This window comes from Cherax quadricarinatus, chromosome 75 (assembly GCF_038502225.1).
Source record: "Cherax quadricarinatus isolate ZL_2023a chromosome 75, ASM3850222v1, whole genome shotgun sequence".
Taxonomy (NCBI): Eukaryota; Metazoa; Arthropoda; class Malacostraca; order Decapoda; family Parastacidae; genus Cherax; species Cherax quadricarinatus.
This window is the reverse complement of record NC_091366.1, coordinates 19,493,741-19,518,546: the sequence shown is the minus strand read 5'-3', so window position 1 is coordinate 19,518,546 and position 24,806 is coordinate 19,493,741. Positions and strand designations below refer to the sequence as shown.

The window sequence follows — 24,806 nt, the reverse complement described above, 5'->3', positions numbered from 1 at the left end:
AACCAACGTACGAGCCACAGCCCGGCTGATCAGGAACTGCCTTTAGGTGCTTGTCCAGTGCCAGCTTGAAGACTGCCAGGGGTCTGTTGGTAATCCCCCTTATGTGTGCTGGGAGGCAGTTGAACAGTCTCGGTCCCCTGACACTTATTGTATGGTCTCTTAACGTGCTAGTGACACCCCTGCTTTTCATTGGGGGGATGGTGCATCGTCTGCCAAGTCTTTTGCTTTCGTAGTGAGTGATTTTCGTGTGCAAGTTCGGTACTAGTCCCTCTAGGATTTTCCAGGTGTATATAATCATGTATCTCTCCCTCCTGCGTTCCAGGGAATACAGGTTTAGAAACCTCAAGCGCTCCCAGTAATTGAGGTGTTTTATCTCCGTTATGCGCGCCGTGAAAGTTCTCTGTACATTTTCTAGGTCGGCAATTTCACCTGCCTTGAAAGGTGCTGTTAGAGTGCAGCAATATTCCAGCCTAGATAGAACAAGTGACCTGAAGAGTGTCATCATGGGCTTGGCCTCCCTAGTTTTGAAGGTTCTCATTATCCATCCTGTCATTTTTCTAGCAGATGCGATTGATACAATGTTATGGTCCTTGAAGGTGAGATCCTCCGACATAATCACTCCCAGGTCTTTGACGTTGGTGTTTCGCTCTATTTTGTGGCCAGAATTTGTTTTGTACTCTGATGAAGATTTAATTTCCTCATGTTTACCATATCTGAGTAATTGAAATTTCTCATCGTTGAACTTCATATTGTTTTCTGCAGCCCACTGAAAGATTTGGTTGATGTCCGCCTGGAGCCTTGCAGTGTCTGCAATGGAAGACACTGTCATGCAGATTCGGGTGTCATCTGCAAAGGAAGACACGGTGCTGTGGCTGACATCCTTGTCTATGTCGGATATGAGGATGAGGAACAAGATGGGAGCTAGTACTGTGCCTTGTGGAACAGAGCTTTTCACCGTAGCTGCCTCGGACTTTACTCTGTTGACGACTACTCTCTGTGTTCTGTTAGTGAGGAAATTATAGATCCATCGACCAACTTTTCCTGTTATTCCTTTAGCGCGCATTTTGTGCGCTATTACGCCATGGTCACACTTGTCGAAGGCTTTTGCAAAGTCTGTATATATTACATCTGCATTCTTTTTGTCTTCTAGTGCATTTAGGACCTTGTCGTAGTGATCCAGTAGTTGAGACAGACAGGAGCGACCTGTTCTAAACCCATGTTGCCCTGGGTTGTGTAACTGATGGGTTTCTAGATGGGTGGTGATCTTGCTTCTTAGGACCCTTTCAAAGATTTTTATGATATGGGATGTTAGTGCTATTGGTCTGTAGTTCTTTGCTGTTGCTTTACTGCCCCCTTTGTGGAGTGGGGCTATGTCTGTTGGTTTTAGTAACTGAGGGACGACCCCCGTGTCCATGCTCCCTCTCCATAGGATGGAAAAGGCTCGTGATAGGGGCTTCTTGCAGTTCTTGATGAACACAGAGTTCCATGAGTCTGGCCCTGGGGCAGAGTGCATGGGCATGTCATTTATCGCCTGTTCGAAGTCATTTGGCGTCAGGATAACATCGGATAGGCTTGTGTTAATCAAATTTTGTGGCTCTCTCATAAAAAATTCATTTTGATCTTCGACTCTCAGTCTGGTTAGCGGCTTGCTAAAAACTGAGTCATATTGGGACTTGAGTAGCTCACTCATTTCCTTGCTGTCATCTGTGTAGGACCCATCTTGTTTAAGTAGGGGCCCAATACTGGACGTTGTTCTCGATTTTGATTTGGCATAGGAGAAGAAATACTTTGGGTTTCTTTCGATTTCATTTATGGCTTTTAGTTCTTCCCGCGATTCCTGACTCCTAAAGGATTCTTTTAGCTTAAGTTCGATGCTTGCTATTTCTCTGACCAGTGTCTCCCTGCGCATTTCTGATATATTGACCTCTTTTAGCCGCTCTGTTATTCTTTTCCGTCGCCTGTAAAGGGAGCGCCTGTCTCTTTCTATTTTACATCTACTCCTCCTTTTTCTTAGAGGAATAAGCCTTGTGCATACATCGAGTGCCACCGAGTTAATCTGTTCTAGGCATAAGTTTGGGTCTGTGTTGCTTAGTATATCTTCCCAGCTTATATCGGTTAGGACTTGGTTTACTTGGTCCCACTTTATGTTTTTGTTATTGAAGTTGAATTTGGTGAATGCTCCCTCGTGACTAGTCTCATTTTGTCGGTCTGAGGCTCCACGCATACATGTCTGAACCTCAATTATGTTGTGATCTGAGTATATTGTTTTTGATATGGTGACATTTCTTATCAGATCATCATTGTTAGTGAAGATGAGGTCTAGTGTATTCTCCAGTCTAGTAGGCTCTATTATTTGCTGGTTTAAATTGAATTTTGTGCAGAGATTTAAAAGCTCGTGTGAGTGTGAGTTTTCATCAGAGCTGCCTCCTGGTGTTATTACTGCAACAATATTATTTGCTATATTCCTCCATTTTAGGTGCCTTAAGTTGAAATCCCCCAGGAGCAAGATGTTGGGTGCAGGAGCTGGAAGATTTTCCAGACAGTGGTCAATTTTTAACAGCTGTTCCTGGAATTGCTGGGATGTTGCATCCGGAGGCTTGTAGACTACCACAATGACTAGGTTTTGGTTCTCGACCTTTACTGCTAAAACTTCCACTACGTCATTTGAGGCATTAAGCAGTTCTGTGCAAACAAGTGACTCTGCAATGTACAGGCCAACCCCCCCCTTTTGCCTGTTCACTCTGTCACATCTGTATAGGTTGTAACCTGGGATCCATATTTCGTTGTCCAAGTGATCCTTTATGTGGGTCTCAGTGAAAGCCGCGAACATTGCCTTTGCCTCTGCAAGCAGTCCAGTCCAGTCTATTTTGAATTTTTATTCAAACAAAAAAATAGAAGACTTACTATTATGCAGACTACTGCAATACTGTAATAATTGTACAAATAACATCAACCCATTCATGACTGCATATTAAAATGACTAGTTGGACATTTATTGGACAATGGCATCATTTGTTTACTTTTGAACATTGGCAAAAATCAAACATTTCCCCTACTTTGAGCTCCATTTCTAGGTTCTTTTTATAGTAAAATCAATCAAAATCACCTCTACTTCTATAATATATTTTCCATTCTGTCAAATGCGACCAAGAAAACGAGAATACAACCATAAATACTATACGAAAATGGACCACAAAGTCGGCATTTTAATTAAAAAAAACGATCAGAGTTTTTTTTTTTCTCATTATGCACTGCCTGCTCCAGGATTTTTTTTATATGGTGCACACTGACCACACAGACCCATTGTCTCACATGTGGGCCTACCAGCTTCTCCTGCTTGATTTGAAGCCGCTAGAATTTATGAGTATATATTCGTCAAACACGGTACCTCGTAAGATGTATATATATGGCCGCGACAGTCAAAGGGTTAAATGGTCCAAACAGATCGACGTTCAAATTCGTAGTGCTACAAAAATAGATCTACTTTTTTTACATATTTTCAAATACATATAACAAAAAAAATGTAGATAAAAGTTTTTTTTACACCTTTTCACATGTAAAACAAAAAAAAAAGATCTACATTTTTTTACATACTTTCAGAAGTTGAAAAAACGTATATATACGTTTGGACCATTTAAGGGTTAAGAAATTAATATACTCAATTAAAGAGAGAAAAAAAAAAAGGAATAAGAAATGCAAAAAGGGATTATGAGGTTAAGGTCACAAGGGATTCGAAGACTAACCCAAAAGGGTTCTTTCAGATATACAGAAGTAAGATTAGGGACAAGATAGGCCCATTTAAGAGTGACTCAGGTCAGATCACTGACAGTGATATGGATGTGTGTGAAATTTTCAATACTTACTTCCTCTCAGTTTTTACCCAGGAAAATACTAGCAAAATTCCCAAAATAATAGATTATGTAGAACAGTACGATAATAAATGATTTTGGTAACTAGTGACATGGTCCTCAGACAAATAGAGAAATTAAAACCTAACAAATACCCAGGCCCTTATGAACTGTTTGCAAGGGTGTTAAAGGAATGTAAAGAGGAACTTAGCATAACTTTGGCTTATCTTTTTAACATATCACTGCAAACTGGCATAGTGCCTGATAAGCGGAAAATCCCAAATGTAATACCCATTTTCAAGGCAGGTAACAGGTCCTTCCTTAGCTTCAAACTGTTGACCAATAAGCCTTACCTCTATAGTGGGAAAATTAATGGAATCAATAATTGCTGAGGCAATTCGTAGCCATCTTGATAAGTGTTTGAGGAGGTAGATCATGGTAGTGAATATGATATTGTGTATATAGACTTCTGAAAGGCTTTCGATAGAGTTCCACATGAGAGGCTATTGAGGAAACTTAAGGCACATGGAATAGGAGGAGAAATTTTTTCCTGGGTAGAGGCATGGCTGACAAATAGGCAGCAGAAAGTTTGCATAAATGGGGAGTAATCAGAATAGGGGCACATCACAAGCAGTGTTCCACAGGGGTCAGTGTTGGGCCTGTTGTTGTTCACAATTTACACAAACGACATAGATGAGGGAATAAATAGCGACAAACAAATTTCCTGATGACACCAAAATAGGCCAGCCAATTCACTTTAATGAGGACACTAGAGCACTCCAGAATGATTTGAATAGACTGATGTAATGGTCAGAAAAGTGGCAGATGCAGTTTAACCCTTTGACTGTTTTCGACATATAAATACATCTTACGAGCCAATGTTTCTGATGTATATATACTCAATAATTCTAGCGGCTTCAAATAAAGCGGGAGAAAGCTGGTAGGCCCACATGTGAGAGAATGGGTCTGTGTGGTCAGTGTGCACCACATAAAAAAAATCCTGCAGCACACATTGCGTAATGAGAAAAAAAAAACTCTTATCGTTTTTTTGGAATAAAACGCCGACTTTGAGGTGTATTTTCGTATAGTATTTATCGTTGTATTCGCGTTTTCATGGTCTTAGGTGATAAAATGGAAAACATATTACAGAAATAGAGATGATTTTCATTACTTTGACGATGAAAACGACCTTGAAACTGAGCTCAAAGTAGCGGAAATGTTCGATTTTTACCAATGTTCAGGAGTAAATAAATCACACCACACGTCCAATACACGTCAACTGGGGAGTCTAATATTCTTTCACTAGTGCACTGATATTATTTATACCATTTTTACAATAATGCAGTAGTCTGCATAACAGTAAATTTTGTATTTTTTTGTATGAATAAAAAATCAAAATAGAAAGCAATAATAATATAAGAGGGGCCTAGAGATGTGACTAATGAACAGAGCATATGTTATTTTAGTGCCACGAATGTCTACCTTGTTTATTCTGGACCCTATTTTGAAATTGGCATCTTTTTTAGTTTGCGTGAAATTGGCCAAATTGTCAATTTCTGACCACCATATTGGGTAGTTCAAATTAGTAAATGGGAGGTTTCTTGTACTCAGCTGATAGATAAAATGGAGTTCTAAAGAAATAGCTATGAGTTTGGTCAACTGGAACAATGGAATTGGCTGAAAATAGGGCTCAAAGTCGGCGAAATCGCCGATACGCATGTCGCCGAGACCGCTAACTTCGCGCTAGCATAATTCCATGAGTTTTCGACCAAATTTCGAACTTTTGGTGTCATTACCATCGGGAAAAGATTCTTTATCATTTCATAAGAAAAAATAATTTTTTTTTTTTTCAAAAATTGAGCGACATAGAATGACAGTTTCAGAAAGGGGCCTGAAACAGTCAAAGGGTTAATGTAGACAAATGCAAAGTTCTAAGTGTTGGACAGGAAAATAACCATGTCACATATAAACTAAATAGTGTAGGTCTTAGGTGTAGGTCACCAGGCCCGGTGGCCTGGTGGCTAAAACTCCCGCTTCACACACGGAGGGCCCGGGTTCGATTCCCGGCGGGTGGAAATTCCGACACGTTTCCTTACACCTATTGTCCTGTTCACCTAGCAGCAAATAGGTACCTGGGTGTTAGTCGACTGGTGTGGGTCGCATCCTGGGGGACAAGATTAAGGACCCCAATGGAAATAAGTTAGACAGTCCTCGATGATGCACTGACTTTCTTGGGTTATCCTGGGTGGCTAACCCTCCGGGGTTAAAAATCCGAACGAAATCTTATCTTATCTTATCTTACAGTGGACCCCCACCTTACGATATTAATCCATTTCTGAGAGCTCACCGTAAGCCGAAATTATCGTAAGGCGAATTAATTTTCCTCATAAGAAATAATGGAAATCAAATTAATCCATTCATGACACCCCAAAGTATGAAATTTTTTTTTATTTTACCTCATGAAATATTAATCTTAATGCACAAACTGAAGAAGACATGCACAATTACTACTCTACTAAGAATAGAATACATGACACTTATCTTTATTGAAGATCTGGTGATGATTGATGAGATGGGAGGAGGGGAGAGTGTGGAAGTTGTTATTGTTTAGAAGGGGAATCCCCTTCCATTAGGACTTGACGTATCAAGTCCTTTTCTGGGGTTACATCCCTTCTTCTTTTAATGCCACTAGGACCAGCTTGAGAGTCACTGGACCTCTGTCGCACAACAAATCTGTCCATAGAGCTCTGTACCTCCCATTTCTTTAAGACTTTCCTAAAATGGGCCATAACATTGTCATTGTAATAGTCACCAGCATGGCTTGCAGTAGCTGTGTCAGGGTGATTTTCATTTACAAAGGTTTGCAGTTCAACCCACTTTGCACACATTTCCTTAATCTTTGAAGTAGGCAACTTCCTCAATTTCTCTCTCCCCTCCTCTGAAGCAGTTTCCTCAGGTCTGGCCTCTTGTTGTTGAAGATGATCTTGCAGCTCATCAGTGGTTAGTTCTTCATTGCCCTCCTCCTCCAACTCTTCCACATCCTCCCCACTAACCTCCAACCCCATGGACTTTCCCAATGCCACAATAGATTCCACAACTGGCATAGGCTCCTGGGGGTTAGCCCCCAAACCCTTCAAAATCCCTTTCTTCTACACATTGTGGCCACAGTTTCTTCCAAGCAGAGTTCAAGGTCCTCTCAGTCACTGCCTCCCAAGCCTTACCTATAAGGTTTACACAACTAAGGATGCTAAAGTGATCTTTCCAAAACTCTCTTAGAGTCACTCTAGTGTCTGAGGTCACTTCAAAGCACTTTTGAAACATAGCTTTTGTATAGAGTTTTTTGAAGTTCGAAATGACCTGCTGGTACATGGGCTGCAGGAGAGGAGTGGTATTAGGAGGCAAAAACTTGACCTTAATGAAGCTCATGTCCCTAGAAAGTTGCTCTGCCAAGTTTGAAGTATGACCAGGAGCATTGTCTAATACCAGGAGGCACTTAAGGTCCAATTTCCATTAGGTAATTTTTCACAGTGGGGGCAAATGTATGGTGTAACCAGTCATAGAAAAAGTCCCTAGTGACCCATGCCTTACTGTTTGCCCTCCACATCACACACAAATTAGCCTTGGCGACATTGTTTTGCCTGAACGCTCTGGGAGTTTCAGAGTGATACACCAATAAAGGCTTGACTTTGCAATCACCACTAGCATTAGCACACATCAGAAGACTAAGCCTGTCTTTCATAGGCTTATGTCCTGGGAGTGCCTTTTCCTCCTGAGTAATGTAGGTCCTGCTTGGCATTTTCTTCCAAAACAGGCCTGTTTCTTCGCAATTAAACACTTGTTCAGGTTGCAATTCTTCACTGTCTACGTAATCCTTGAATTCCTTCACATATTTTTCAGCCGCTTTTTGGTCCGAACTGACAGCCTCACCATGCCTTATCACACTATGTATGCCACCACGATTCTTAAATCTCTCAAACCAACCTTTGCTGGCCTTAAATTCATTCACATCACCACTAGTTGCAGGCATTTTTCTAATTAAATCCTCATGCAACTTCCTAGCCTTTTCATATATGATCGCTTGAGAGATGCTGTCTCCTGCTATCTGTGTTTCATTTATCCACACCAATAACAGTCTCTCAACATCTTCTATCACTTGCGATCTCTGTTTCTTAAACAAACTTGCACCTTTTGCAAGAACAGCTTCCTTGATTACCATTTTGTTGGCCAAGATAGTAGTGATGGTTGATTGGGGTTTGGTGTACATCCTGGCCAGCTCCGAGACATGCACTCCACTTTTGTACTTAGCTATTATCTCTTTCTTCATTTCCATAGTAATTTTCACCCTTTTTACCACAGGGTTGGAACTAGATGCTTTCTTGGGGCCCATGGTGACTTTTTTTGCAGTTACAAGCACTAAAAAATACTGATACTATGAAATGTACCAAATGTATGCTTAGATGTGACCACACTGGCTAGCTTACAAGCCAGCCAGTGCGGGACATGTCCCGGACGAATCACGTGAGGCGAGTTTTTTATCATGAGGCGAGGCAAAATTTTTGCGTTCAAATGCTTCGTATGGCAGATTTAACCTAACATGATGTGTTCATAAGGCGGGGGTCCACTGTACTACTGATTGCGAGATTGTTGAGATTAAGGTTGGAGGTCAAAATTTTGGCCAACTTTTTTATTTTTCAACCAATTTTTTTTATTTTTGGTGTACGTTTAGAGGTTCATATGTAGAAGAATGTGACAAAGTTTCAGTATGATTGGCCAACAAACAACAGAGAAAAAAAATATTTAATGACTTTTCATATATGGCAGCAAAAATGACAAAATGGCGCTACGAGTGGCACTTCCGACAATCCCAACTGTTAGAATAAGTCTGACACGAATTTTGGATGCACATGTTTCATCTAATACATCTTATTATCATGAAAAAAAAAAATACATTTGATAGACTTTTTGGCATTCACCAAAATATCTGCCTTTTACCTTCCACAAAATCAAAAATACTTGATATATTCCAAAAAAAGAAGCACCAAATAGTCAAACACACTTTGTTTTATATTGTCTGTGAAAATCATTTCAATACAATCATTAATAATGGTGTAGGTCAGCGAAATAAGTGAAAAAGTTATTTCCAAGATATAGGCCTGAAACGCTGGCTGGCCCGCCGTCTCAAAAAATTTTGTTTTTTTCGCGAAAATCACATTTCAGTGGTTTTCTAAGTAAACTGATGTTCTAGTGCAGTTATCCTCTTCAAAATACCATTTTCTATCACTCACAGACCAAACAATACAACAAGGACACGAGAAGTAACTCATTTATATCGAAATATTGCTGGTGGACTCTCGAAATATTATGGCCTATTTTATTCAGTCTAGAGTATATAACATGTTTGTTTGTTATTTATAGTGTTTATTATATCATATTAGATCAATTCTGATAGATAAATAAGCCGTATAGTTGATATATAAGCTGATATAAGCGTAATAATGAAGTGATTTCACCTGGCACCATCTGGAGAGGGAGTACTGCCGAGTGTTCTCAGATGGCTCCCGATTGGCTGGCACTCTACTGATAAGCTCCACCTACTCCTATATGATGCCAAATAATCAATTATTATATTAGAAAGAATAATGCAAAGAAAAAGCTATAAAAAACAAGGAAAAAATTCCAAAAAATAAACGGGTTGAGAACAGATGCGCTACCTACATCGCCGTTACCATACCTGATATAAATGACTATAATTTCTTGTAGAAACGTCTTAGAACATTGATTCTTGTACCATTCTGTTGCCAAAGAGTTAAGCTATTTTTCTATATGAATAACTCAATTTCCATAATTTTTTATTTTTTTCTTGAGAGCGCGCTGAAAATTTCCCACCCGTCCTTAACACTGTACTCATTATTAGAATGTTAAGAAATGAACCAGACACTGTCAAAATGAATCTTACTAAGTGTCTCGAAGTAAATACACACAGATCTAAATGGATTATGAAAAGTTGCAATTGCATAAAGTTTCATAACCTGCATGAACTGTATCACTGTAGACAAGAGCTTTCACCCCACCATGGAAGATGTGTTCATTTAATACCACATACCTGCAAGTCCCTCGCAAGAAGCTCATTGCTAGTAATCCCTTCCTTAAATCACTTGTTAAAGCATCTGCTCAAGAAGAAATTTCTCACCTAGCTGGTAGTAATAAGTTATCACAAGTTATATACACTGATGGATCTAAACAGGAGTCTTCTGGCAGGGCTGCATCTGCTCTTGTTGCCACCTCCCTAGTTAAGAATGATAATAAATTTGTTGAACTAGGCATAAAAATTAACAACTGGGTGTCTACTTTGCAAAGTGAACTGTTTGCAATCCTATGGTGCTAAAGCTAACTTATGAAACTGAGCTTGACTATATCATCATTACTGATTCTATGTCATCACTGAATGCTCTTAACTCATATAATGACTCCAACAACATGTTCACTGGAGAAGCCAGGTATAGATATTAAAAAATCAGGGACAAAGGAATTAATGTACAATTGCTATGGATCCCATCACACATTGGATTACTCCTTATTTATTTAGTTATCTATTTATTTATTTATTTATTTATATATATTTGGACATGATACATAGTTGTATAAAAGAAATACAGTTGTTGCGTGTACAAGCCAAATGCCCCTTTTATGCTGAGCATTGTGGGCAGGCTTAAGTAGGTTTAGTGTATTGAATATTGGTGGAGTGTGCTGCCTGTAGTGAGAATTTGTTATCATTCTAACTGCAGCCTTTTGTTGGGTAATTAGTGGTCTGAGATGGTTAATTGTTGTTGAGCCCCATGCACAAATTCCATAGGTGAGATAGGGGTAAATAAGAGAGTGATATAGGGCCAGGAGGGCTGACTGTGGAACATAGTACCGTATCTTCGATAGTATGCCTACAGTCTTGGAAATTTTCTTAGAAATTTGATGTATATGTGTATGAAATTTGAGTCTATTATCAAGGTGGATTCCTAAGAATTTTCCCTCTGTTAGTTTTGTGATAGGTGATCCATTTATCATTATGTTAAGAGGGACATCTGTAGCTCTGTTACCAAACTGAATGAAGTAGGTTTTGTCAATGTTTAGTGTAAGTTTGTTAGTCCTCATCCAGGTAGATATTTTCTGTAATTCGGTATTTACAGTATTGGCTAGCGTGACTGGGCTCGGGTGAGAGAAGACGTATGTAGTGTCATCTGCAAATAGTGTGGGTTTGAGTAATTGCGAAGCATTTGGAAGGTCATTTATGTATAGGAGAAAGAGAAGAGGGCCAAGGACACTTCCCTGTGGGACACCAACTGTAATTGGTTGTGCAGAAGAGTTTGCCCCATTTGCGTACACATATTGGCTTCTGTTGCTGAGGTAAGACTTGAGGTAGTTGAGGGAGTGCCCTCTTATACCATAGTGTGACAATTTTACGTGGAGCAAGTCATGGTCAACTGTATCAAAAGCTTTACGTAAGTCAATGAAGATCCCCAGTGGGACTTCTTTTTTCTCTATTGCAGTGTATATATGTTCTAGCATGTGTATAATAGCATCATTAGTATTTTTATTAGGCCTGAATCCAAATTGGCAGGGGTTGAGTATGTTTTGGGAGATAAGGTAGGAGTAGATTCGTTTATGAATTAATTTTTCGAAGATTTTTGAGAGAGGGTGTAAGTTGGATATTGGCCTATAGTTATTCAACTCTGTTTGGTCTCCTCCTTTGTGGATCGGGGTGACCCTTGCTATTTTGAGTACTGCAGGGAAGGTGGAGGATTCAATGGATTTGTTAAAGAGTGTTGCAATGATTGGTGATAGCACTTGTGACACTTTTTTGTATATAAGGGGTGGTAAGGTATTTAAATCTCCTGCCTTGTTTTTTAGTGCGTTGATAATAAGGGAGACTTCGTATGGGTTAGTCGGAGCTAGGAACAGTGTGTTCGGGTAGTTGCCGGTGAGGTAGTCATTTGGTGGGGTATCTGAGCTTGGGATTTTATTGGCAAGGTTTTGTCCTATATTGGAGAAGAAATCATTGAGTCTGTTTGCTGTTTCTGTTGGTGGGAGTTGGGGTTCATCTGTTTTTGCTAATTTTATTTCGCTATTTCGTGATATCTTTTTTGTTCCCAGAATTTCTGATAGTGTTTTCCAGGTCTTTTTTATATCACCTCGTAAGTTGGATAATCTGTTCTCATAATACAATTTTTTTGCCCTTCTTATCAGGCTGGTTAGGATTGACGAGTAACGTTTTGTTTGGTCTCTGGTTATGTGACCCATTCTGTACTGTTTTTCATATTGGTGTTTTGTATTTATGGATTTGAGAATGCTGGGTGTTAGCCAGGGACTGTTCAGTCTCTTTGCTGTCATCTGTTTAGTTTTTTTAGGGCAGTGCTTGTTATAGAGGTATTGGGTTTTTTTTTAGAAAATTATTAATACATTCGTCAATATCTGTATAGGTTTCTAGCTCAGTGTGCCAATCAATGTTTGCTATTGCTGTTGTGAAGTTATTAATGGCTGCCTCATTGTGAAGTCTGAAGGTGACTTTAGTAGTGTCTTGGGGTAGTTTACCAAGAGTTGTTATGAGGAAAGTAGGGTAGTGGTCTGTGGTATTATCTGTAATTATGCCTGATTTTAAAGGGGATATGGTGTTGGTCCAGATGTGGTCAAGTAGGGAAACACTAGTCTCTGTAACTCTTGTAGGTTTTGTTACTGTTGGTAGTAACATACAGTTACTCATTGTGTTTGTGAATTCAGTAACGTGTGGGTCCTGGTCTTGCAGGAGATTTATATTGAAGTCACCTGAGAGTAGTAAGTGATCTTTGTTCATGCGTGCATCAGTTATCATACTTCCTAGATTTTGACTAAATTGGCTAATGTTTGACTGTGGAACTCTGTAGATGTTTATCAATGTGAGAGGTTTTTGTAGGTACTTTGATTTGAATTTAGCTATTATATATTCCCCATGTTCATCCCTTGTGCAAGTATTAGTGATACATTCTAGTTGGTCTGAGTAGTATATGGCTGTGCCACCCCCTTGTTGATCTGGCCTACAGTTGTGTATGGCTGTGTAACCAGGAATGGCATAGACATCTGTACTATCAGGCTTTAGCCAGGTTTCAGTTAGTGTAATGATGGACATATTGGCATGTAAGGAATTTAGTAATGCTATGAGGTCATCGTAATGCTTGCTTAAAGATCTGATATTGTAGTTAAATATAGTTATGTTGTTGTTGGCACTGAGGAGTGCCTTTGATTGTTCTGCAGTGTAGTAATTACAGTTACTGTTTGATTCATTTAAGTCATTAAATAAGAGGTTGGTATCAGGATCAATGCTTGTAATCATAAGATTTGTAGTGAATCTATAGTTTGAATTAAGTATAAAACAAAGTAAATAGTCTTAAGCTAAAAAATAGCACCTGGATTATTTAACAAATGTAAAATAATGAGCTAAGGGACTAATACAAATAAAGTGATGATCAAATAGTGGAGCTTGGGAATATGATAGTAGGTAGTACTATCAAGGTAATTTTTTAAAGTTAGAATTATAGTATAAAATTATAATATAAAAGGGACTAATATAGGTTGTGGTGACCAATAAAGTGGTAATCAAAAAAATGAGCTTTGGAATATAATGGCAAAATTAACTAAGCAATGATATATTCAGTGGTAAAAATTACAGTAAACAAATTACCACATGAAGTACAAATGAGTATTTCAAGTAAGAAGCTTTATAGTTGTACAAATTTGTAGCACAATTTATAATACAATCCGGTCAAATCGAATAAATTCAATGACTTGTAGTGCAGAAGCAGGTCATAAGGTCATTTGATGAGTTACTGAGCATTCAAGAGAATGGAGTACACCTACCATCCGACTTACGACCTGCTCGACATACGATGACTCAACTTATGACCATCCTTTTTATGCCAAATTTCTGGGAAATAAACAAGTGTTTGTGTTGTACACAGTGTTTATCCTAAACCTTACAGTATAAAATACAGTACTAAGAGCATAAAAAGTAAAGTAAAACATGAAATACCAAAATAAAACAATAAAATAAAGTCATTACAAAAATGTTATGTTGATATTCAGTAATAAAGTTTGACTTACATCCATTTCGACTTACGACCGGTTTCTCTGAACCGAACTCGGTCGTAAGTCGGATGGTAGGTGTATTCTACTAGGTAATGTAATTAAAAAAATCGTAGTTTGATAGGGTCACAGGTTATACATTTATGAGTTACAGTTAATCAGTATTTATTTAGTTGTGGATGAGTAAGTGGTTTTTAAGAAGAGTCTTCAATTGATAAACAGACAGTATTTCTTTTATATTCACAGGTAATGAATTCCAGATTTTTGGGCCTTTTATGTGCATTGCGTTTTTACATAGTGTGAGATGGACATGAGGAACATCAAAGAATGATCTGTGCCTTGTGTTATGGTCATGTGTTCTGTTGAGGTTGGTAAGGAGACCTTTGAGGGGAGGGTTTATATCCGAGTTAAGTGTTCTGTGTATGTAGTAGGTACAGTAATAAGTATTGATGCTTTGTATGGTGAGTAGGTGTAGAGTTTTAAATATTGGTGGAGTGTGCTGCCTGTAGTGGGAATTTGTTATCTGACTGCAGCCTTTTGTTGGGTAATTAATGATCTGAGATGCACAAATTCCACAGGTGAGATAGGGGTAAATGTGTGAATGATAAAATTCATATGTTAGCCAAGAAGAGTACCCAGAAGAAGAATGTAGAATATAACTTTGGTATATCTGTGTCTAGGGTTAGGAATAATGTTAGGAATGCAGTTAGAAGCCTGAGTAGATCCATAACCCACTATGATAACATGAACATAGATAAGTATGTTTATGGAGCAACTTGCAGTGTGAACAGACTGACTGATGTTGTAGTGGCCAGGCTTAGGCTTGGTTACAAGTACTTCTGGCAGTTTGGGAGACACAGATTAATTTGAACATGATACAGGGAAGTACAAGGAATGCAGTTTTTAACCCTTTGACTGTCGCAGCCCCCAATCCTGAGGTTTCTCCTGGTGTCGCAAAATTTAAAAAAAAAAAAATAAATTTTTCTTATGAAATGATAGAGAATCTTTTCCCGATTGTAATGACACCAAAAAAAACGAAATTTGATGGAAAACTGACGGAATTATGCTCTCGCGAAGTTAGCGACCTCAGCGATGTTTACAAATCGGCGATTTCGCCAACTTTGAGCCCTATTTTCAGCTAATTTCATTGTTTCAGTCGCCCAAACTCATAGCTATTTCTTTAGAACTCCATTTTTTCTATCGATTGAGTACAAGAAACTGCCCATTTACCGATTTCAACTACCTAATAATGTGGTCAGAAATTTGGAATTTGGCCAATTTCACGAAAACTAAAAAATATGACAATTTCAAAATAAGGTCCAGAATGAACAATGCAGATATTCCTGGCTCTAAAATAACATTTTCTTTGTTCATCAGTCACATCTCCAGTCCCCTCTGATATTATTCTTGCTTTCTATTTTGAATTTTTATTCCACAGCACACGTGTCTTCCTTTGCAGATGACACCCGAATCTGCATGACAGTGTCTTCCATTGCAGACACTGCAAGGCTCCAGGCGGACATCAACCAAATCTTTCAGTGGGCTGCAGAAAACAATATGAAGTTCAACGATGAGAAATTTCAATTACTCAGATATGGTAAACATGAGGAAATTAAATCTTCATCAGAGTACAAAACAAATTCTGGCCACAAAATAGAGCGAAACACCAACGTCAAAGACCTGGGAGTGATCATGTCGGAGGATCTCACCTTCAAGGACCATAACATTGTATCAATCGCATCTGCTAGAAAAATGACAGGATGGATAATGAGAACCTTCAAAACTAGGGAGGCCAAGCCCATGATGACACTCTTCAGGTCACTTGTTCTATCTAGGCTGGAATATTACTGCACACTAACAGCACCTTTTAAGGCAGGTGAAATTGCCGACCTAGAAAATGTACAGAGAACTTTCACGGCGGCCATAACGGAGATAAAACACCTCAATTACTGGGAGCGCTTGAGGTTCCTAAACCTGTATTCCTTGGAATGCAGGAGGGAGAGATACATGATTATATACACCTGGAAAATCCTAGAGGGACTAGTACCGAACTTGCACACGAAAATCACTCACTACGAAAGCAAAAGACTTGGCAGACGATGCACCATCCCCCCAATGAAAAGCAGGGGTGTCACTAGCACGTTAAGAGACCATACAATAAGTGTCAGGGGCCCGAGACTGTTCAACTGCCTCCCAGCACACATAAGGGGGATTACCAACAGACCCCTGGCAGTCTTCAAGCTGGCACTGGACAAGCACCTAAAGTCAGTTCCTGATCAGCCGGGCTGTGGCTCGTACGTTGGTTTGCGTGCAGCCAGCAGCAACAGCCTGGTTGATCAGGCTCTGATCCACCAGGAGGCCTGGTCACAGACCGGGCCGTGGGGGCGTTGACCCCCGGAACTCTCTCCAGGTAAACTCCAGGTAAACAAAAAATAGAAGATTTACTATTATGCAGACTACTGCAATACTGTAATAATTGTATAAATAACATCAACCCATTCGTGACTGCATATTAGAATGGCTAGTTGGACATTTATTGGAAAATGGCATCATTTGTTTACTTTTGAACATTGGCAAAAATCAAACATTTCCCCTACTTTGAGCTCCATTTCTAGGTTCTTTTTATAGTAAAATCAATCAAAATCACATCTCTTTCTATAATGTGTTCTCCATTCTATCAAATGAGACCAAGAAAATGAGAATACAACCATAAATACTATACGAAAATAGACCACAAAGTTGGCATTTTAATTAAAAAAAACGGCCGGAGTTCTTTTTTTGTCATTATGCACTGCCTGCTCCAGGATTTTTTTTTATATGGTGCACACTGACCACACAGACCCATTCTCTCACATATGGGCCTACCAGCTTTCTCCTGCTTGATTTGAAGCCGCTAGAATTTATGAGTATATATACGTCAAACACGGTACCTCGTAAGACGTACATATACGGCCGCGACAGTCAAAGGGTTAAAGTGCAGCATGCCAAAGCCCCTTGTATACAGAGCATTATGGGCAGGCTTAAAATTAACTTAAGATTAACTAAGCAATGATATATTCAGTGGTACAAAAATTATTGTAAACAGATAACAATTTAGTACAAATGAGTATTACAAAGACAGGTCATATGGTCATTTACCGTGATGCTGTGCAATCAGTAGAATGGAGTATTCTGTTGGGTAGTGAAGTTAAATAGTAACAAAGTTTGATTGGGTCCCAGGATGACATTTATAAGATATAATAATGAGAAACATTTATGAGATACAATTTATGAGATATTTATTCAGTATTTATTTAGTTGTGGGTGAGTAAGTGATTTTTGAGAAGAGACTTGAATTTATAAACAGACAGTGTTTCTATTATATTCACAGGTAATGAATTCCAGATTTTCAGGCCTTTTATGTGCATTGAGTTTTTGCATAGAGTGAGATGGACACGAGGAACATCAAAGAGTGATCTGTGCCTTGTGTTATGGTCATGTGTTCTGTTGAGGTTGGTAAGTAGACGTTTGAGGGGAAGGTTTATATCAGAGTTAAGTGTTCTATGTATGTAGTAGGTGCAGTAATAAGTATGGATATTTTGTATTGTGAGCACATTTAGAGTTTTGAAAATTGGTGGAGTGTGCTGCCTGTAGTGGGAATTTGTTATCATTCTGACTGCAGCCTTTTCTTGGGTAATTAGTGGTCTGAGGTGGTTTATTGTTGTTGAGCCCCATGCACAAATTCCATAGGTGAGATAGGGGTAAATAAGTGAGTGATATAGGGCCAGGAGGGCTGACTGTGGAACATAGTACCGTATCTTCGATAGTATGCCTATGGTCTTGGAAATTTTTATGGAAATTTGTTGTATATGTGTTTGAAATTTGAGTTTATTATCAAGGTAGATTCCTAAGAATTTTCCCTCTGTGAGTTTTGTGATAGGTGATCCGTTTATCATTATGTTAAGAGACACATCTGTAGCTCTGTTACCAAACTGAAAGTAGGTTTTGTCAATGTTTAGAGTAAGTTTATTGGTCCTCATCCAGGTTGATATTTTCTGTAATTCCACATTTACAATATTGGCTAGCATGACTGGGCTCAGGTGAGAGAAGACGTATGTAGTGTCATCTGCAAATAGTGTGGATTTGAGTAGTTGCGATGCATTTGGTAGGTCATTTATGTATATAAGAAAGAGAAGAGGGCCTAGGACACTTCTCTGTGGGACACCAACTGTAATTGGTTGTGCGGAAGAGTTTGCCACATTTGTATACACATACAGTGGACCCCTGCATAGCGACTTTAATCCGTGCAAGAGGGCTGATTGTTATGCGAAATGATCGGTATGCGAATGAATTTTCCCCATAAGAAATAATGGAAATCAAATTAATCCGTGCAAGACACCCAAAAGTATGAAAAAAAAAATTTTACCACATGAAATATACATTTTCCTACACACAAAGAGAAGGATACATGCACAATAGTAGAGTAGTACATGCACAATATATATTGTGCATGTACTACTCTACTAAATGAAGAATAAATGACACTTACCTTTATTGAAGATGCAGCAATGACTGATGAGACACTGTGTCCTGGGAGTGCCTTTTCCTCCTGAGTACTGTAGGTCCTGTTTGGCATTTTCTTCCAGAACAGGCCTTATCACACTGTGTATGCCACTACGATTCTTAAATCTCTCAAACCAACCTTTGCTGGCTTTAAATTCACCAATATGAGCACTAGTTCCAGGCATTTTTCCCTGTTCACCTGGGTGTTAGTCGACTGGTGTGGGTTGCATCCTGGGAGACAAGATTAAGGACCCCAATGGAAATAAGTTAGACAGTCTTCGATGACACTGACTTTTTTGGGTTATCCTGGGTGGCAAATCCTCTGGGGTTAATTGTTTCTTGGTATTCTCAATAAGCCACACCAACAATGGTGCTACAGCAGCAGCAGCAGTAGCTGACAGTGCTACAGCAGCAGCAGACGATGCTACAGCAGCAGCAGACGGTACTACAGCAGCAGCAGATGGTACTACAGCAGCAGCAGCAGCAGCAGCTGACGGTGGTACAACAGCAGCAGCAGCTGACAGTGCTACAGCAGCAGCAGACGATGCTACAGCAGCAGCAGACGATGCTACAGCAGCAGCAGACGATGCTACAGCAGCAGCAGACGGTACTACAGCAGCAGCAGCAGCTGTACCACCAATAGTAGCGATGGTTGATTGGGGTTTATTATACAACCTGGCCAGCTCGGAGACACGCACTCCACTTTCATACTTATCAATGATCTCTTTCTTCATCTCTATAGTAATTCTCACCCTTATTGCTGTAGGGTTGGCACTAGAAGCTTTCTTGGGGCCCATGGTCACTTATTTTCCAGATAAATCACCAAAAACGCTGTAATAATACGAAATGTTCCGATTGTATGCTTGGATGTTACCGCGGAGGCTGGCTGGTAAACAATGCCACCGGCGGCACATGTGAGGCTGGCTAAGGGCACACATTGGACGCGTCTCGGACGAAGAGTGGTGAGCGGGTTTTTGGGCGGTATGCGAGGCAAAATTTTTGCGATAAAAGCGAGCGGTATGCGATGCATACGGTGTGCGGGAGTCCACTGTATTGGCTTCTGTTGCTGAAGTATGACTTAAGGTAGTTGAGGGAGTGCCCTCTCATACCATAGTGTGACAATTTTCTGTGGAGCAAGTCATGGTCAACTGTATCAAAAGCTTTACGTAAGTCAATGAAGATCCCCAGCAGGACTTCTTTTTTCTCTATTTCAGTGTAAATATGTTCTAGCATGTGTATAATAGCATCATTAGTATTTTTATTAGGCCTGAACCCAAACTGACAGGGGTTGAGTATGTTGTAGGAGATGAGGTAGGAATAGATACGCTTATGAATTAATTTTTCAAAGATTTTAGAGAGAGGGTGTAAGTTGGATATTGGCCTATAGTTATTCAAGTCTGTGTGGTCTCCTTCATGGATTGGGGTGACCCTTTCTATTTTGAGAACTGTAGGAAAGGTAGAGGATTCAATAGATTTGTTAAAGAGTGTTGCAATGATTGGTGATAGCACCTGTGACACTTTTTTGTATATAAAGGGTGGTAAGGTATTTAAATCTCCTGTCCTGTTTTTTAGTGTGTTGATAATAAGGAAGACTTCAGTTGGGTTAGTCGGAGCTAGGAACAGTGTGTTCGGGTAGTTGCCAGTGAGGTAGTCATTGGGTGGGGTATCTGAGCTTGAGATTTTGTTGACAAGGTTTTTTCCTATAGTGGAGAAGAAATCATTGAGTCTGCTGTTTCAGTAGGTGGGAGTTGGGGTTCATCTGGTTATGTTAAATCAATTTCACTATTTCGTGTTATCTTTTTTGTTCCTAGAATTTTTGATAGGGTTTTCCAGGTCTTTTTTATATCACCTTGTAAGTTGGATAATCTGTTCTCATAATACAGTTTTTTAGCCCTTCTTATTAGGCTGGTTAGGATTGACGAGTAACGTCTTGTTTGGTCTCTGGTTATGTGGCCCATTCTGTACTGTTTTTCATATAGGTGCTTTGTATTTATGGATTTGAGGATGCTGGGTGTTAGCCAGGGACTGTTCAGTCTCTTAGCTGTCATCTGTTTAGTTTTTTTAGGGCAGTGCTTGTTATAGAGGTATTGGGTCTTTTTTAGAAAATTATTAATATATTCGTCAATATCTGTATAGATTTCTAGCTCAGTGTGCCAGTCAATGTTTGTCACTGCTGCTGTGAAGTTATTAATAGTTTCCTCATTGTGAAGTCTGAAAGTGACTTTAGTAGTGTCTAGGGGTAATTTGCCTAGGTTTGTTATGAGGAAGGTAGGGTAGTGGTCTGTTGTATTATCTGTGATTATGCCTGATCTTAAGGGGGATATGTTGTTGGTCCAGATGTGGTCAAGTAGGGAAACACTAGTCTCCATAACTCTTGTAGGTTTTGTTACTGTTGGTAGCAACATGCAGTTACTCATAGTGTTTGTGAATTCAGTAATGTGTGGGTCCTGGTCTTGTAGGAGATTTATATTGAAGTCACCTGAGAGTAGTAAGTGATCTTTGTTCATGTGTGCATCAGTTATCATACTTCCTAGGTTTTCACTATATTCCCCATGTTCATCCCTTGTGCAAGTATTAGTGATACATTCTAGTTGGTCTGAGTAGTATATAGCTGTGCCACCCCCTTGTTGATCTGGTCTACAGTTGTGTATGGCTGTTTAACCAGGAATGGCATAGACATCTGTAGTATCAGGCTTTAGCCAGGTTTCGGTGAGAGTAATGATGGACATACTGGCATGCAGGGAATTTAGTAATGCTATGAGGTCATCGTAATGTTTGCTTAAAGATCTGATATTGTAGTTAAAGACAGTTATGTTGTTGTTGGCTCTGAGAAGTGCCTTAGATTGTTCTGCTGTGTAGTAATTACAGTTACTGTTTGATTCATTTAAGTCATTCAATAAGAGGTTGGTATCAGGATCAATGCTTGTTATCATAAGATTTATAGTGAATCTATAGTTAGAATTAAGTGTAAGACTAAGGAAATATTCTAAAGTTATAAAATAGCACCTGAATTATTTTAATAAATGTAAAAATATGAGCTAAGGTAGCTCCTTAAAGCTAAAATAAGTAAGACAATATAAAAGGGACTAAAATAATTTGTGGTGAACAAATAAAGTGGTAATCAAATAAATGAATATAATGGCAAAATAATGAACTTATTACACTTTAGCACCTGAGAATAGCACCTTGATTATTTTAACAATTGTGAATATATGAACTAAGGTAGTTATAGAAAGCTAAAATAAAGGAGATAAATATATAAGGGACTAAATTAAGTAATGGTAAACAAAGCTAAATTGACAGATAGTCACTATGATATAATATTGATTTGGGAGAAAGATCTGATTTGTTATATATAATAAGTTGAGGAATTTATTGTAGTATAAAAAGTAAAAAGTAATATGAGGTAGTTGGTCCTAGTTAGCAAAAATAGTTTAGGGCCTTGAACAATAATGTAATTGAAATATACACTAATATTCACTAATCGCACACACAATGTAGTCACTAAGATATGAAAATAATCTAAGAGTAGGATTTGCCTTATAGCATAAAGTTTGAGCAGTTAATATCACTATAGGAATATTATTTGAGGTAGTTGGGACTAGCTAGTGAAGGATGGTCAAAGGAATTTTTTGCACAGTAGTGTAGTAGGAACATACACTAGTTAATTATTTGTAATTTGGGAGAAAGGGAAAATTAGGTATGATTATTAGAAAATTTTAACAGGGCTCAAGTAGGAAAGAAAAAGGTAATACAGATATTAATAAAGAGTAAGTATCCTATTAACAAATAATAATTTGTGAATAGGAATCTGGGAAGATAACACAAAATGGGTCACACAAAGAACTGTGTGGGACACATGGGATAATGAGGTAGTAAATACTATCTAGGAGGTGATAGTACAGGGATTAGTTCAATAATGACATAACATACACTAACGTAGTAAGAAATTGGTCACTAATATCAGTCAGACTCTGTAATGTTTGCATCATGAAGGAAGATTGCTAGTTCATTTTCATTTGTAATATAGTACACACGGCCTACATTTGTTTTTCTTACTAGAATTTGTCCATCACATACAAAGCACTGGTGAATTTTATCATTATTCTCACGTTTCAGTTTTCTCACTCTGTACAGGAGGTTCTGTCGTTTTCTTGTGAGACTCATTTATGTATATATCTTTTTTTGCTTTAATAGATGAAATTATTAGATCATTTTTACTGTCTTGTGTGTGAAATCTAAGCATAACACTTTTTCTACTTTGGTTCCCTAGTAACCGCGATTCTTTTATTTCCGACACTGTTACATTAACATGTAGGTGGTCACGTATGATCTGGAGAGTTGTATCTTTGCAGTTGGAATGGTTTAATTCACTGGGAAAGAGTGGAGTGTTAATTACTACTGCATCAGATAACTTGTCTTGCTCTGCCTTATCATCTTGGTTAGCAAAATAATTGTTCAATTGGGTATCCATGTTTATTTTCCAGTCCTTGACGGCATTATCAATCTTCGTGTTTAGGGAAATTATTTGTTCTGAGTGACTGGCTATGACTGATTGGAGGGTCTTGCTAAAATCAGTCATGCCATTTGATGTTTGTTGTTGTTCAAGGTTGTTGATCTTATTCTCAAGGTGAAGTTACTTAGATTCATGGTTTGTTATTGTTGCATGGAAAGACATATTTTCAGCATGAAGTTTCATGTTATCCGCCGTTAGGGTGGTGATGTAGTGCTTTAGAGTGTCAGGATCATTAATCATACCTGGCAGCATATCAGCTGGGTTAAATCCTATGAAGGTAGTAGAGGTATGGAGGGAGTCAGTCACGGTCAGTGTTGTTGTAGCGTTGACTTGGATGGGTGTTGTGGGTGAGTCAGCCATTTTGTTGTTGGTGATGCGTCGCTCTGGGTGGTGATGGTGGTGGATGATGCACCGGCATCCTGCTGGGTCATCTTATGGAATAGTCGATTTCTAGGCGCTGCCTTTCTGGTCTTAGTGCTGTTTCTTCTATTTGTTGGTCTCATAGTAGTAAAGGAGTTGCTGAGGTTATATGAAGAAAGTAAGATAGTTAAGAGCTTGGAGTAGGTAGTCGTCTGGCAGCGGGTTTGTGTTTGGAGATTGAGGGACAGTTTTCACTTCAATCCATAGTTTATCAGTTTGTAGGTATCACTGTTGATTATCTTGGGTCATGCTGGGTTCTACGTACGTTAGTGCAGTTAAGAGTGCAGTTAGGCCATCATTGAAGCGTTGGTGGGCTCTGCAGGTGAGAAAAATAACAGAGCTTGCTGCCTCTGCTGCCGCTGCTGCTGCCGCTGCTGCCGCTGCTGCTGCCGCTGCTGCTGCTGCTGCATGTACACAGATGATGATCAAACTAAATGCAAATTATGTGATCAGGCATATGGTCACTGTCTTGAACACTATGTGCTTAATTATCCACTTATTTGGGAATACAGAGATAGACAGTATAATAACCTGTGTGACATGTCAAGATATCTTATTAATGAAAATTGCACTGCTACTAGGGCAGTTCATTTAGAAAGGCCTCAGGACTTGTCTGTAGAACAGTTTTTATAGCTGTTTCAGAAATTTGCAGCTAGGAGATCCTATCCAAGATTGATGATTTCAGATAATGCCACTAATTTTGGGGCAGGTGCCCAATATTTGATAGAATTAATGGAGAATAATGATGTTCAATCTCTGTTAACCCAATGAGGGTGTGTCTGCAAATTTATTGCTCTCAGAGTATGGTAGCAAGGGGTGGCTTTACGGATAAATAATCGTCCCCTCTCATACATAAGTGATACTCCTGATGCAGATATATTAACACCTTCATAAAAAATAAAAACAAGGACAATACCATGACTGGAACAATACACAAATAATCTGCACATAGAAGAGAGGAGCTTATGATGATGCTTTGGTCTCACTTAGACCATTTACAAAGTCACACTAACAAAAGTAACTTTGTAAACGGTCCAAGTCGGACCAAAATGTTGTCATAAGCTCCTTTCTTCTATGAGTGGATTATTTGTGTATAACACCTTCACATGTGGACAAAAATTGGAAGCTGCACCTATTCATAGAGATACTCCTGAGGAAAATGATGATAATAATAATGTAACAGTGCTACCTGGAGGTGTGGAGTTTACCTAGAGAGGGTTTCAGGGGTCAGTGCTCCCGCGGTTCGGTCTGAGACCAGGCTTCATGGTGGATCAGGGTCTGATCAATCGGACTGTTACTGCAAGCCACACGCAAGCTGACGTATGGACCGCTGCCCAGTTGGTCAGGTACTGACTTTAGGTGCTGGGAGGCAA

The 24,806-nt window shown here is 39.0% G+C and overlaps 1 protein-coding gene across 3 annotated transcripts in view; it reads left to right on the top strand.

Moving 5' to 3' along the window:
- Positions 1 to 24,806, top strand: part of LOC138854939 (uncharacterized) — a 398,435-nt gene that overhangs the window by 4,276 nt on the left and 369,353 nt on the right. Inside the window, exon 1 of one of the 3 annotated variants that reach the window (XM_070101084.1) lies at positions 13,603 to 14,322. The exons of the other annotated variants lie outside the window; for them this stretch is intronic. Within the exon in view, the coding sequence (XP_069957185.1) occupies positions 14,302 to 14,322 (21 nt within the window). The 5' untranslated portion in view covers positions 13,603 to 14,301. Of the gene's footprint in view, positions 1 to 13,602; positions 14,323 to 24,806 lie in introns of those variants that run through there. 3 annotated transcript variants of the gene reach the window in all.